This window comes from Priapulus caudatus, unplaced genomic scaffold (genome assembly GCF_000485595.1).
Source record: "Priapulus caudatus unplaced genomic scaffold, Priapulus_caudatus-5.0.1 Scaffold1009, whole genome shotgun sequence".
NCBI classification, from domain to species: Eukaryota; Metazoa; Priapulida; class Priapulimorpha; order Priapulimorphida; family Priapulidae; genus Priapulus; species Priapulus caudatus.
The window spans coordinates 29,761-43,500 of record NW_014578070.1 but is presented as its reverse complement, the minus strand read 5'-3'; the positions used below and the strand labels follow the sequence as shown (position 1 = coordinate 43,500).

The following is a 13,740-nucleotide window of genomic DNA, read 5'->3' as shown; positions in this document are numbered from 1 at the left end:
CTTAAACGTTAATGTGAGAATAATACTCAATAGCGCCTGGGCAGGCAATACAATTTCGGATAGCTTACACACACACACACAACACCTAAAGACATCAACACACATTACACCGATCGTGCGCGCTCCCAGCCCCCCCCCCCCCATTAGGAGGAAAGAGAGAGAGAGAGGAAAGCGAGAAAGAGAGAGAGAGAGAGACGCAGACACGCGCATACATACAACACGATCATAGTAGTCAATATATATTATTCACAGACGGAAACTGGGTTTTTCGCACGAATACGGCTGGACTCCAGGACCGTGGTAAGCAATTCATTACTATTCGCTATTTACCATCATCTTACATCACATCGAGTATTTCTCGGTGATACTCTAGATTACACCAGTGCTCGATTTCACCCAGGTTGATAAACTTGCAAAATACCGAGCCTGTGTGCTAACTAACATAATGAAACATTACTAAGATTGGTTGAATTACACATTGACTAAAAGTCTTTCCTGATTGAAGTTCCATTGGCTGATTTTCAACCCTGATGGTAAGTCAAGGCGTCACTGGCATTTCTGGCGTTGTTGTCCTCACTCTAGTTTAATCATGGCGTTAATGTTGTCCATCATGGTTTAATGTTCCAGGCTAAGCAGAGAGGGCCTCTTATCTAGCGATGAAATTTAGGCAGACGCTCAAAGCCTTATATTCGGCCTCCAGACACAGACAGTGTCAATGCACTAAGAAGATGAACACAAGCAATTGCGCGTCTCGTCGTCACATCGACTGTTGCAGTAAACAACAGAGACGCGTACCTAGACGCGCAAGATGTCCTATAGTCGTAAGAACCCAACGTCTGTTCACACACTGACCACCACACCACACACACCACACACACACACATCACACACACACACACAAACGCACGGGCGCATCGTGCGACGCACGCACGTCACGCCCACGAACCACACACACACCACGCACGTAACCGCGAAGACACAGACCACCAGACATGACGCACGCACGCACACACACACACTAACACGCCGGCAACCACACACACACGGCAACCAGAACAAAACCGCACAGCACGCACAGAATACACAGGCACATACGACGTGCCACGCACGCGCTCCTCCCCAATACCCGACACAACCACGCAAAACGCCATACCGCCGCACCGTGCGCAACGCACGCGCGCACATACTAACATCACACACTGCCACGTACACGCACAACGTACAAACACACACACAACACACAAACACCACGACACACACACACACACACACACAAACACAGCTCTCAACACACACACACACACTCATACACCATGTGTGTGTGTGTGTGTGTGTGTGTGTGTGTGTGTGTGTGTGTGATGTGTGCCGCGCGTGCTACGCATGGCCGGATATAGTACGCGATCGATCGATCGTGTACATCAAAAGCCGCCGCGTCACGCGTGACCTTGGGGCTCGTTTTATGAAGTAGCCGGCCCGCGAATTTTCCCCCCCAAAACGGTATAACATAGGAAGGATTTAGGCGCCTTCTGATTGGCTGGAATTTGGCAAGATGTCAGCCTCCATGACTTGTAACCAAAATCCCCAATTATCTACCAAAAACTTTACCGAACTTTCTGTAATTTAGGTCAAAGTAGTTTTTTAGTATGTTTTCTTTAAAACAACATGGGTTTAAGTGAATTAACCTAAATATGATACCGTTTCTTGACTGATTTGCTTTGACTGAAGAAAACCTTAAAAACAAGAGAACAAACGCCATTTGGAAATGTTCAAGGAAATGTTTGTTTTGGTTTATGACCGCTAGATAAGTAAGTTTTCTGATGTATTTTCTATGAAAAACACATCTTTTACTCATTAATATAACATATAATATTACTATAATTGCAATTATTTCTGCAAATGTGTTATTTTCATCTCAATCTTAAGTTATGAGAGGGTCTGGGCTCTCGTAATACTACATACGTACGTAGTCGTACGCACTCGTAGTCCTTCGTCGCAGGAGGAAGGGGCGAAGGGCTACGACAGTACTAGAGGCAGAAGAGCTACGACGGTACCAGTACTATAGGACTACGGCAGTACTAGAGCTATATACGTACTCGTACTCGTTGACGCTAGTAGTAGTAGTACAAGTACGGTAGTAGTCGTACTGTCGTAGTGTGGAGATTTCGGGGGGGGGGGTGACTCACAGGAGCAGTAGACTAGATCAGGATGGATAGATTGAACTCACAGTATAGATGGAATAACCTTATATTGACTAAAGAGAGGACAAGATATAGATCGCACATAGATATGTCAACACGCACGTTTATGGGCGCACCCATCTTGGATCATGTTATCACTGCTGCTGCTATGATTGGGGAAAACAAGGAGTGTTTACGCGAAAAGTGATAACGAGATAAATAGAATATAATAATCTGCGCAGTTATGTATCACTAGTCAGCATAATATATGAGGAGATTTAAATAGAATAAATAGTCTAAGTTGTCGCAGAGAGGAATATTTACTTGGAAACGAGTTGCATAAACTTTAAGGTGATGCAATCATTGTACCAGCCACGGGTTGCGTCAGCAGGTGAAATTAAGGGATTGCACCAGCGAACGAAATCTGCGTGCCATCTAGGTATATAAGGCGCACCGAATCGCTGCTCCAGAGTGTTATTTTTTAGGTTAGGTTTAGGAAGAAGAAGAAGAAAGAGAAGAAGTGGCCGAGGACGAAGAGAAAGAGGAAGAGGGCGTTATTTTTCCGGGCTAGGTAGGTAGAAGAAGAAGAAGAGGAAGAAGAAGCAAAAGGAGAAGAGAAAGAGGGAGAGCGTTATTTTTCAGGTACAGGTAGAGAAAGGAGGAAAAGGGAAGAGGAAGGAGAAAGAGACGGAGAAGAAGAAGAGAAAGAAGGAGAAAGCATTTTAGGTATCGAGGAGAGGACGAACGTGAGAGAAGAAGACGAAACCGGCGACGCGTTACTTCTTCAATATTAATCTAGTGGTGATAGGATCTGCTGCATATACGAACGCAGAAGAATTATTTGTGAACTAGTAGGAATCAATAAAGCTATAACCGTACAGTTAACCGAATCTCACTGTGTTCTGTTTAGCTGGTGCTACCTGTAATCCGCTACGTGACATCACCGTCCTGCCTAATACAACGGCAGGAGCGAACACTGAATTCCAACATCTGGGACACACGTAAACGAAACAACGTCTGTCGTACCGTAGTCGCTACGCCTAGGGCCACTACAGGTAAAATGGGGGCTCGTCCGGGATGTTCGCATGAAGGAGTAGCAACCGCAAGTGTACCAGTGTTATAGACGAATAGTGAGCAAGGATAAAAAACATGTCGAGTTTTATAAAAGCGTTAAAAAGGATACGGGAATTTCTGACGCCCACGGAGAACCGATGGAGCGATGTGCAAGGCAAGGAAGCGAATGAGTCATCGACACAGCTGCGCGAAAGGGGAAGTATGGATGAGTCCATTATTTTCGAAAGGAGACAGGTACCGACGACCAGTCACGATGGCGTATCCACACCGAATGAGTCTTCTAGGGATAGGAAGAGATCTCAGGAGGCCGCCAAGGATTATAGGAAGAAGATACCAGGATCAGGAAAGGGATTACAGGAAAGCTGGGAAGAATATGAACAGGAAAGAAGACCGAGATACCACGCACCCCTACCCCACGCTGGAATAAGCCAGGAAAGCGTACAGAGAAACTGGGGGAGTCCGATCGAACAGCACGGCAGCATTCTGAAAGCCGAAAACGGTAGTATGAATTCGGATTTTGCACTTAACAGGGAAGCAGAAATTTCACAGGCACCTGCAAGAGATACGGCTACGGTTGGGGATATGCCGTACACAAGGAGGGAGTCGATGCAGGACCTGCCTTTAGCACGTGAGAGAAGTCCGTGGCGCAGTACACCTGTAAAGGAACGAAAGCATCCAAACTTTAGGAAGGGAGATGGAATTGCCCTAAAGGACTTCCTGATAAAGTTCGAGATGACGGCTAACTATAATCAGTGGCCAGAGACCGGATGGGGAGTTCAGTTACGATTATGCTTGTAGGGTGAGGCTCTAGAGGTGATGATAGAGATGCCACGATCACAGCGTGCTGACTACGACCGGATAGTTGCCTGTTTGCAACGCTGGTTCGATCCGGTGAAGCGCATCCACGTTTATCGGAGTGAGCTACGTCGTAGGAGCAGAAGGTATGAGGAAACGCCCGAGGAATACGGCGCTGTGATGCGGCAGCTGTTCGCGCGGGCGTACCCTGGCATGATAGGTCATCAGACGGAGCAGATCCTGATAGATAAATACCTGGAAGGAATAGGAGATGTAGAAATACAACGCTACGCACTCTTGACGAGGCTATAACTCGGGTAGCACAGTATGAGGCCGTTACAAGGGAAACGGTACATCATAGAAAACCGCCACCAGGGGAAGGCACTCATGTACGAGCTGTAATGCAACAAGAAGATCCAGTGTCGAGTCTACGGGAAGAGGTGCGAAGCCTGAGACAGGAAATGGTTAGGATCATGAAAGACGTTGAAGGTCAAGGGCAACGCACTAGTGAAAAAAGAAAAAGAGAAATGAGCGGCATTCACGCCCAACAGCTGTACTGTGAAAGCTCTACTTCTGGTCCGGAAAGCGAGAACAAGACTGTGACATTTAGTAGTAGTTCTATCTCTACCGAGTCTTATAGCCAAGAAACCGTGGCTTACGGCGATGTTCTAGCTGGTCCATCTTCGCAGTCTAATATCAGTTCACAAATTATTCACCAACAACAAAGCATCAGTAAGAATTTTCATTTCCATGAATGCAATGTTAATATTTACAATAATTAAACATCAAACTGAAATTTTCGAGATGTAGATTTACTATTGATTTTTTAGACCATTTATCTAGACTGTTTATCTAGACTTAATTACTGTTAAATTGTTATAGTGTGTGTCGCAATTTAATCAACTGTAAATGTGTTTGTTTTTGACTTTCGGGACTAGAATAAATTTTCGAGATCTATAGCCTTACTATTTATTTTCTAGACTATTTATCTATACTGTTTATCTAGACATACTGTTAATTGTGTGTGAAGCAATTTACTAAACTGTAAATGTGTTTGTTTTGACGTTCGGAATTGAAATACATTGTCGTGATCTAGATCGACTTACTATTTATTTTCAATTAATTGTGTGTGTCGCAATTTTATAAAACAGATAACGCACTTGGCCTGTTGTGCGATCAATGTAAATGCAGCGCGGCGCTCGGTATCTTTAGACTGGTGCGTAATTAGCCAGTCTCAAGATACCTCGCGACACGCTGCATTTACACTGATGCACGCCGGGCCGCGAAATTGTTTTTTCCACGCGAGTTCCGGATACACTATATAGATAGTGTTTTGTACGATGTGTTTGTATATAAGCGTGTGAGTCGGCTCATAGGTAGTATTAGGTTTAGGGTTGCTCTATGGTTAGGGTTAGGGTTAGGGAATAAGGTGACATTTGTTTCATTTTTCATTGTTGCTTCAAGGAAGTCGAGTGAATGGAGTGCGCTGATTGGCTGTATTCCGGAACTCGCGTGGGGAAAAAATTGTGCCGCCAGGCCGTGCGTTATCTGTATAATATTAGTTTGTGGTTTAATGTCATTTAGGTTAGGGTTAGGGTTAGGGCTAAGATTATCAATCATTAATCATTAATCATTAATGATATATCAAAGTTGGGAGCACTCCTAATGAAGCGTTAGCCAGTACTAGGCCTACCTTCGTTAATAGCTCTAGTAACGCTCGTAGGGTCTATGTCTCCCTGGGTACTGCCGGAACGTACCCTGGGTATACGGTCCGGTATACCGGAACGTACCCTGGTAACTATATGATTACCAGACCGTACCTCGCCTACTCCACTAACGAGTCCAGGGAGTCGCCTACGCATACGCCCTAACCCTAGCCCTAACCCTAACCCTAACCATATCAGATAGTTACCAGGGTACGTTCCGGTATACCGGACCAACGGGACCGTACGTTCCGGCAGTACCCAGGGAGATCGACATAGACCTTATCTGCTCTAGTGACTATAGCCCGCGTACAGTTTCCGCTAGCTCTAGTACTATAGCCCGCGTATGCGGCAACTGTACGCGGGCTATAGTACTAAAGCTAGGTTGCGCTGGCCGTACGCGGGCTATCAGGGGCGTGTACCGGATTTGTACCAGGGAGGGGGAGGGGGGGGTCTAACTGTAACCCAAACTTGCGAGCACGCTAAGGGGTGTCTGGGGGGTCTGGGGGGTCTGGGGTGTAGGGGGGCCCTCCCCCCAAATTTTTTTGAAATTATACCCCCTCAGATGCGTTTTTGCGCGAGCGGGGGGGGGGGGGGTCCGGACCCGGACGGCTAATATTAGCCTTAACATTAACTATTTCTCACAGACGTGACCTCTATACACTGTGTATGAGAAACTCATGTTTCTGTCAATCGTCTATGAGAAAAAATTAATGTTAAGACTAATGTCGAGTCTAAAAGTGTCTTTTATAGACAGGTGTCTGTTATGTAGTGGTGGCTCACCAATCAAAGGGAATGCCAAAAGTTTCCTTTATAGACCGGGGCCTGTTGTTAGAAACAAAATTAGACTTAACACCATCGAGTGGCGCGTTTGACTGTACACATAGGCAAAAGCTGTTAATAATGTATTTTCTTTGGTACGTCGATCATCAGCTGGGAGGTAATCGAGTGCAAATGAAATGAAATCTGATAAGGTTTTGCGTTAATTGGCAAGCGAGCGACGTGTCGACCGTGGAGCTATACTGCAGGGCCCTGTGGATTCTATACGCGCTGCTTCCTGCTGCTGTCTTGATGCCACACGTACAGAAGCTAGTTAGCAGTCCGGTACACAGACTGGACACTCTGTCGAAAGTCGATGAGGTGTGTTTGTGCAGAGACCTGCCTAGATTGTGTCTGGAGCCATCATTTTCTTTATTCACATATGCTGTATATGGTAGACCCCCAATATCAGGGATTTTTACTGATATTGGTTTCTTTACATTTATTGTAACAGTTAACATGTTAAATAAGTGAGTGCTCTAATTAAACCGTGTAAAAACAATTAATGCTTGAAGTTCATGCAGCAATATATAACCGCGTAGATATTTTTATATAGTAACATATTTAATATTGATACGATCAAAATTTAGGAAGATAACATTTCCTCTTTGTTATGTTTCACACGTATCGGTCGTTGATGAGTTCTGCACACATGCGAAATTAATGGAGAATAATCAAACGTGTCATTGTTTTGTGGTAGGTTGGAAGACCGATGTGTCAGCTGGCGTGTACAATGATGCTGTCAACCATCTGTGAAGCCGTCGGCATCGGAAACAATGACGCGCCGCCGTGTTTACGTGAAGAACTACCGTCTTTCATTGAAAGCAATCTCTACAGAGAAGATCTAGCCAGGATTCCTGGAAGGTGAATGTTGTCCTCTGTTATATGCTACCTAGTTTTTTTACTGTTTGTATTACATATTACATTGTATATATATTGGCCATAGTAATGTGAGGAGACGTGTATATGTGTGCATTCTCATAATAAAACAAGGTTTAAATACTAAAAACATACTTAGGACAAATATATCACCACAACAGATAAGCCACTATGATAAGTCAACTCAGTTTAAATTATACTATTGACTTTCATAGCCAACATTAGGAAAATACAGCAGAATGAGCTTCAAATAATCATTTTATAGAATCTTACAAGGATGAATGCAAGGATGAATGCAAGAATGGACGTATATATATAGACTAGTGAATTATATAATTAATAGTTAATAATAATGAATTAATAATTGAAAGCTAAACCGTAGTTTTTCCGTGAAACAGCATGAGCCACGCTGAGCGAGGGAGGTTAGTGTCGCTCTATACACGGAAGCCAAGTGGACATGCATCAGGTTTGCTCTCACACACCGTTGCTGCGGCAACGACAACACGTCATGGGATCCGGCGGTGGTCACCCGGATCTAAGGACGGCATCTGGCATGGCGATCGTGTCACTGCTGAGGGTCGCGGAAGTTCTGATGCACAGGATATAAATATTTTGAAATGTTAATTACGTACAGACAGATCCTTTGCCAGTTTTGACAGACCTCTATGTAATGCCATGAACCGTGGATCCAAGTATAATATGAGTCGCTCCTTCGTGGATATGACCACCAGGACCCAGTGGTCACCAGTAGGATTCCATGGGGCCATAATTCTGAAGCGGCACTGATGCCATCTCTACGGTCTGCCCAGAGCATTCCAGTTGGCTGACCCTTCGCTCGCGGACGCGCGTGAGTTCTACTCGCTCTACGACCACGCGTTGGACTACGCCGAGCTCACGTGTGACTCCAGCCTGCTCACGTTCTTCGAATTGGACTTTGAGCGCAAGTCGAAGATGCACAAGCGGCGCGTCAACGCGCTGCGTGGAGTGCTCGGCGAGCTCAACCCGCACCACTACTTGCTCGTCTGCCGGCAGCTGACGTACGAGATCGCCGAGGCGTACGGCAAGATGCTCGACATCAAGATGGCGATCGTTGAGGAGCAGCAGACAACGCCGTCGCCGCACGTCGTCAGGAAGATCAGCCTGCTCGGCGCCGAGTGCATTCGCAATTTCGAATTGTTCCTCGACTCAGTTAGGACGACGAACTGCCGGTACAGTTTGACAACGATAATATTCGTCCGGTGCTGATAGCTTACTTCTACATGGGCCGCATGCATTCGAAAGTCATCGATTCCAATGTTCACAAAAGGATAGAGTGTATTCAGAAGAGCACTGATTGCTATCAGTTATCAGTTAGTATTGTGAAAAGTACCCAGACATGGATACCAGTGGATTGTTTTTGTCACGTCGATTTTAAAATAATCATTACATCGCCGATATTTGTTAATGGTTTGTTTTTTGTTGTTAGTAATTTTGTTACTTGTTATAGGCCATGGGCCAACAGTGATTATTGTTCACTTTCGTTTGACACCTCATGGAACCAAGTTTAATTTTGGCTATGAGTTAAATAAATTATCCTGATTATAAATCACCAATGTTCTCCCCTAAATTGTTGCACATTAGTTTGTAATAAGCTTTTGAAAAGTGGAATTTTCAGAAACAGACAAATTCTGCCAATAGATGGCTGTATGCGAAGTTTTAACCAATCACGGTGCTCTATGCGAAGCTTGAACCAATCACGGTGCTCCATTTCACCATAATGGTAGCCCCCACGATTTGTTGCTGTAATAACAGACCAAGTAAATACTAAGACTTAGTGAATGAATAGTGATATAATATAATGATATCTGATAAATAATAGTAGATAAAATAGATGGGCAGCCCCCACAAGATGCTCACCAGACTAATCAGAATAATCAGAATATGTACAAATTATGAATTCGGTCTTATGTTACAAAAGTGCCCAGTTTCAGAATTCTATGTTAATTGCTCTGGTAAGTAATGTGATGTTGTCGAGAGAATCTTCTCCTACGGTTGCTCATCACAAGCTAGTTTACAACTGTAACTTAGTGTAACTGTCACATAACACAGCCACTGAATAAAACTTTATGTGAACTTGTATTCATATTAGATTAGAGATTAGATTAAGCTAAGATTACATGATATTATAGACTATAGTGTCTATTTCTGCTTCTAGTTATCAAAGAATTGGTAGTTGACTGACAGAGTGCATGGTCTGTTCTAGATGGGCTAGAGAAAGGAATTTCCTACGGTTAGTGAGGCTGAGAGGGTCTATGTCCCCCAGGGTACTGCCGGAACGTACCCTGGTACTACCTAATATGTCGGACCGTACCTCACCTACTCCACTAACGAGTCTAGGGAGTCGCCTACGCCTACTCCCTAACCCTAACACTAACCCTAACCCTAACCATATCAAATAGTTACCAGGGTACGTTCCGGCAGTACCCTGGGGGACATAGACCCTACGAGCGTTAGTGAGGCTAGTAGATGCATTATGAGATCTGCAGTGCCAGTGAATTCTATATGTCCCTAAAATGGATAGTATACCATGCCTTCTTCCAAAGCAGTGTATAATTTGTGAGACATAGATACGTAATGGTGTAATGATTCTATTTCGACTCGCGTATACGTGTACGCTCAGATTGTGTTGGTGGTGTTGTGTGTGATCGTGTCTGTGTGATCGTGTGTGTGATGTGTGTTGATCGTGGCTCGTGAGTATATGTGTATACCATGCGCTGTTCTACCGGCGAAAAGGTGTCTCGCTTGTGGCGGCGTAAATTATTAATTAATTACCAGCTGAGGTTAGCATAAAATAATAGAGCAGACCAGACGTGTACGTACAACAATAATATATATCTATTTCTTCCTATCACCAATTAAGTACAAGCATACAGGGTTCGTCGTGTTAGGTAAACGACATACGTGCACGCCATTACCGGCGTGGACTACGGTGGTTAGGCGCAATGTAATAAATAGTCCTAGCGTATCTCAGCTAGCCGCTCCGTCTCTCTCGTGCAACATACAGAGTTGTATGTTTGTATCGACTTGTTTTCAATAAATATAAACAGAGTTGATGTATATGACTAAACAGAGGTAAGTACCGTAAGAACAAAAGTACATATGACTTAAAATAGTTTAAAGAGAGAGAGACAACAATACGATAGAGCTAATACTATAGCCTATTAATACATACCAGATGTGCGATAAAGTTCGAACTGATATTTTTGAGTCTAGTACCCGGTATATATTCTAAATTTCCAAGATCATTAGCCTTCTAAATCTGACGTCAGTAACTGCCTCGACACGCACCTTAGACGGCGAGTTATCTGACGGTTTGCGGACATGTCCCATAGTTAACCGTTTCTACGGGATGCATGCCATGAGCATCGACTAAGCTAATTGTCTCTGTAGATTAGTATTGTTTCTAAAACCTGCCGCGACATTCTAACATTCTATCCCTTTAAGGCTAGTCGGTAGCTTTACGATTTCCTTAATTACTTCTTCTAATCAAGCTTGTTGCCTTTTAATATAAATATTAAGCTTCATTACACTAGTCGCCCTTCCCCAAAGGAAAGTTTCTGAGCGAGATCCCTTATCGCGAAGAACTTTAAGGTTAATGTTGCAGTTAGTGGTTTACCTACCAGCTTTTTTTTTTTATTTTATTTTTTATATTTTTATATTTTTTATATATATATATACATCCACTACCCAAAAACTTAACTAACTTAAATATTCGCTCTAAACTAATCCGTGGTCCGTTGTCCGTGGTCCGTGTCCTCATCGTCCTTGTCAATTCAGTCGTCGGTTGTGGCAGCCGTCGTGGTGAAGGTTCACCGGCCCCCAGCTCTCCCGCTCAGTTTTCCATGTGCTTCATCGTCGTCGTCGTGAAGCGCCCATTCGTCATCCTCATGCACTTAGGTGTGCCGGTCGGTGGCTGAATATTCCAGGATAACGTGGAAGTGGCGCATCGGTCGAATGGGCACAATCTTCAAGGGCAGTAGTGTTCGGCGGCTACATGCACCCACCGTGAAGCCCGGGTTGAGGCTCGGAATCTTCAGTTACATTCGTGGGAGGAAGGCAATGTCAATGTTCATAGGCGCACGCTGGCCATGATGTGGCCGCCAAAAATAAGGCGCGGCGTCGCATTACGGGCGTGGCTCGCCGTTAGGTCGCCTATACACTGGTCTGTTGTGCTCCGCGCGACCGGTGTGGTTGCGTTGGTGGGCAGCGACGCCCTGGGAGGTGACCGAGTCCACACGAAGGCGTTTGTGCTGTGGCTCTCCCTGAGCCTCTTCCCCGTGGGCGATGTCGAGCGTTCGGGTCGGGGAGTCCGTGTTGGAGCGTCGCTCGTTTTCACTGCCGTTCCTGATACGGCCTCTGCTCGTCCTTTGTTCTGCCTCTCTCTTGACTCGCACGTTGCATGTCCATGTTTGCTGCCGCTGACTGGGGAATTAGCAGGTATAGGTACACTTTTAACATATTGTGAGTGCATAATTGTTCCTATAGGGCAGGAGAGTCATACTCGCGGTCCAGGTGTAGATTTGGAGGTGTAGGAGGTTAGGTCAACGAGGGGTCGAGAAGGCGAAGGTGGAGAGGGAGAAGTGTGGGCGTAACGTGGATCCTAGAGACGTGGCGGCGTGCAGCGTGCGGCGGGTGCGTGTGGTCGTGCGGTGGAGCCGCGTGCGTTAGGTGGATGCGAGGGCTGGATGGGGGGGAATCAGTGTGGGTTTGTAGGAGGGGAACGGCCGAGGACTGGCCTTCCTGGAGCTGTTGAATCGCCTTTCGGCGGTGGCGGCGCGTCGCCTCTCTCGAAATGGCGTCCCTGCTGGTTTTGCCGTTGGTCGAGTCGCCCTGCTCGTCGCGGTAGCGTAACGGTAGCGGTGTTCCAGGTGGAATGGTCCGGCGGTGGCCGTACGGGCCTTGAAGACGCTGTGGAATTGTCCATGTGTGATATAAGGATCGGGCCTCATGCGCCGTACGTGGGTGATCGGTGATGTTGCGGGCGTTGATCCTCGCTGTGTTGCTGATGCGGCCGGGGTGATGACGTAGCCATGCAAGCCTTCGTAAAAGCTCGCGCACGGTTCGCTGCTGCCTCTTCCTTTTTGGGTGGTGCTGGATGTCGTAGATTTTTTGCGAATTATGGCGAGTGACCATGTCGATCCGGGTTGGTGCCAATGGGGGACAATGCTATTCTCCATTGGCGTGTGGTGTGCTGTTGTTCGGTGCTGGCCGCTGGTGTGGTAAGACTATGTTGGAACATGAAAGACTGATTAGACATGGCGAAACGTCCCGAAACTCAAACGCGTGAGCGAGTGTGAATTAATGAGGAAATACTCATACAGCCTGAATATTTGTAAATGCCTGATTGCCTGGCAGGCCGCATGGTTAGAGCTGTCTGTGTCTGCACGTAGTTTGTTTCCACGGTGTTAGCACAAATGGGGACGAGACGGAAACGCTGTTAAAAACTCATAAACATAGAATTAAGTACTGGGCAGACATATTGCAAACATGATTTGCAATTGACGAAATCAGTCCACCAAATTAATACATGTAATCAATACATCAATAAATCAATAATAAAACACCCAAGAAATCAATACATCAAATCAATACATCAAATCAATACATCAAATCAATACATCAAATCAATACCTCAAATCATAAAAACTAATTATCTCACAAGTATAAGTATGCATCACTGGAATGGTGATATACTTATTGCAATACGTAGCATTGTGAGCAAAAAACTCGAAACGACGGTTGTGCATGTCTATGCGTGAAACAATCAAACTCGCCGGAGTCTACGCATCACTTTGCAACACGCTTAGTGCGCGAGAGGGCTTTCATTTCAATCTCGGCTGGAATTTCCAGTGGGTGTTCGAGTGGGTGGGTGGGTGGTGTTAGTGGTTGGGTCTCCTGGTGGTGTATATTTGGGTATAGTGGGGCAGTAAATGGATGTGGTTCGGGCTGTAAATAAGGGGGTGATGTTGGTTGGATTAGGGTAAGGGTGGGGGTAGCTAATGTACGTGTTGGGCAGATATTTGGTCTGCACTGTGGTGGTGCACAACAGTAATATATCACGGCTAGAATAACCAGAGCAATCGCGATATATAGTATAACTTGGTACCAACGTATGTGGGCGCCTTCGAGTGTTGATTGTGCAACTTGGTTTGCGTCTAATATACGTCTGCTATTTGCAATAGCATCCTTTAGGTGGGTAAAGGAGATATCCAAATCGTGGGTGTCATATAAGGTGTGGGGTAAAATTGAAGCTG

The 13,740-nt window shown here is 45.3% G+C and overlaps 1 protein-coding gene across 1 annotated transcript; it reads left to right on the top strand.

Moving 5' to 3' along the window:
* Positions 1-8,150: 8,150 nt before the first annotated feature.
* Positions 8,151-8,692, top strand: LOC106814939 (KIF1-binding protein-like). The gene is made up of 2 exons (XM_014819329.1): positions 8,151-8,265; positions 8,300-8,692. Exons 1-2 carry the CDS (start codon positions 8,233-8,235, stop codon positions 8,690-8,692), a joined length of 426 nt encoding a protein of 141 aa, XP_014674815.1. The 5' UTR covers positions 8,151-8,232.
* Positions 8,693-13,740: the final 5,048 nt, after the last annotated feature.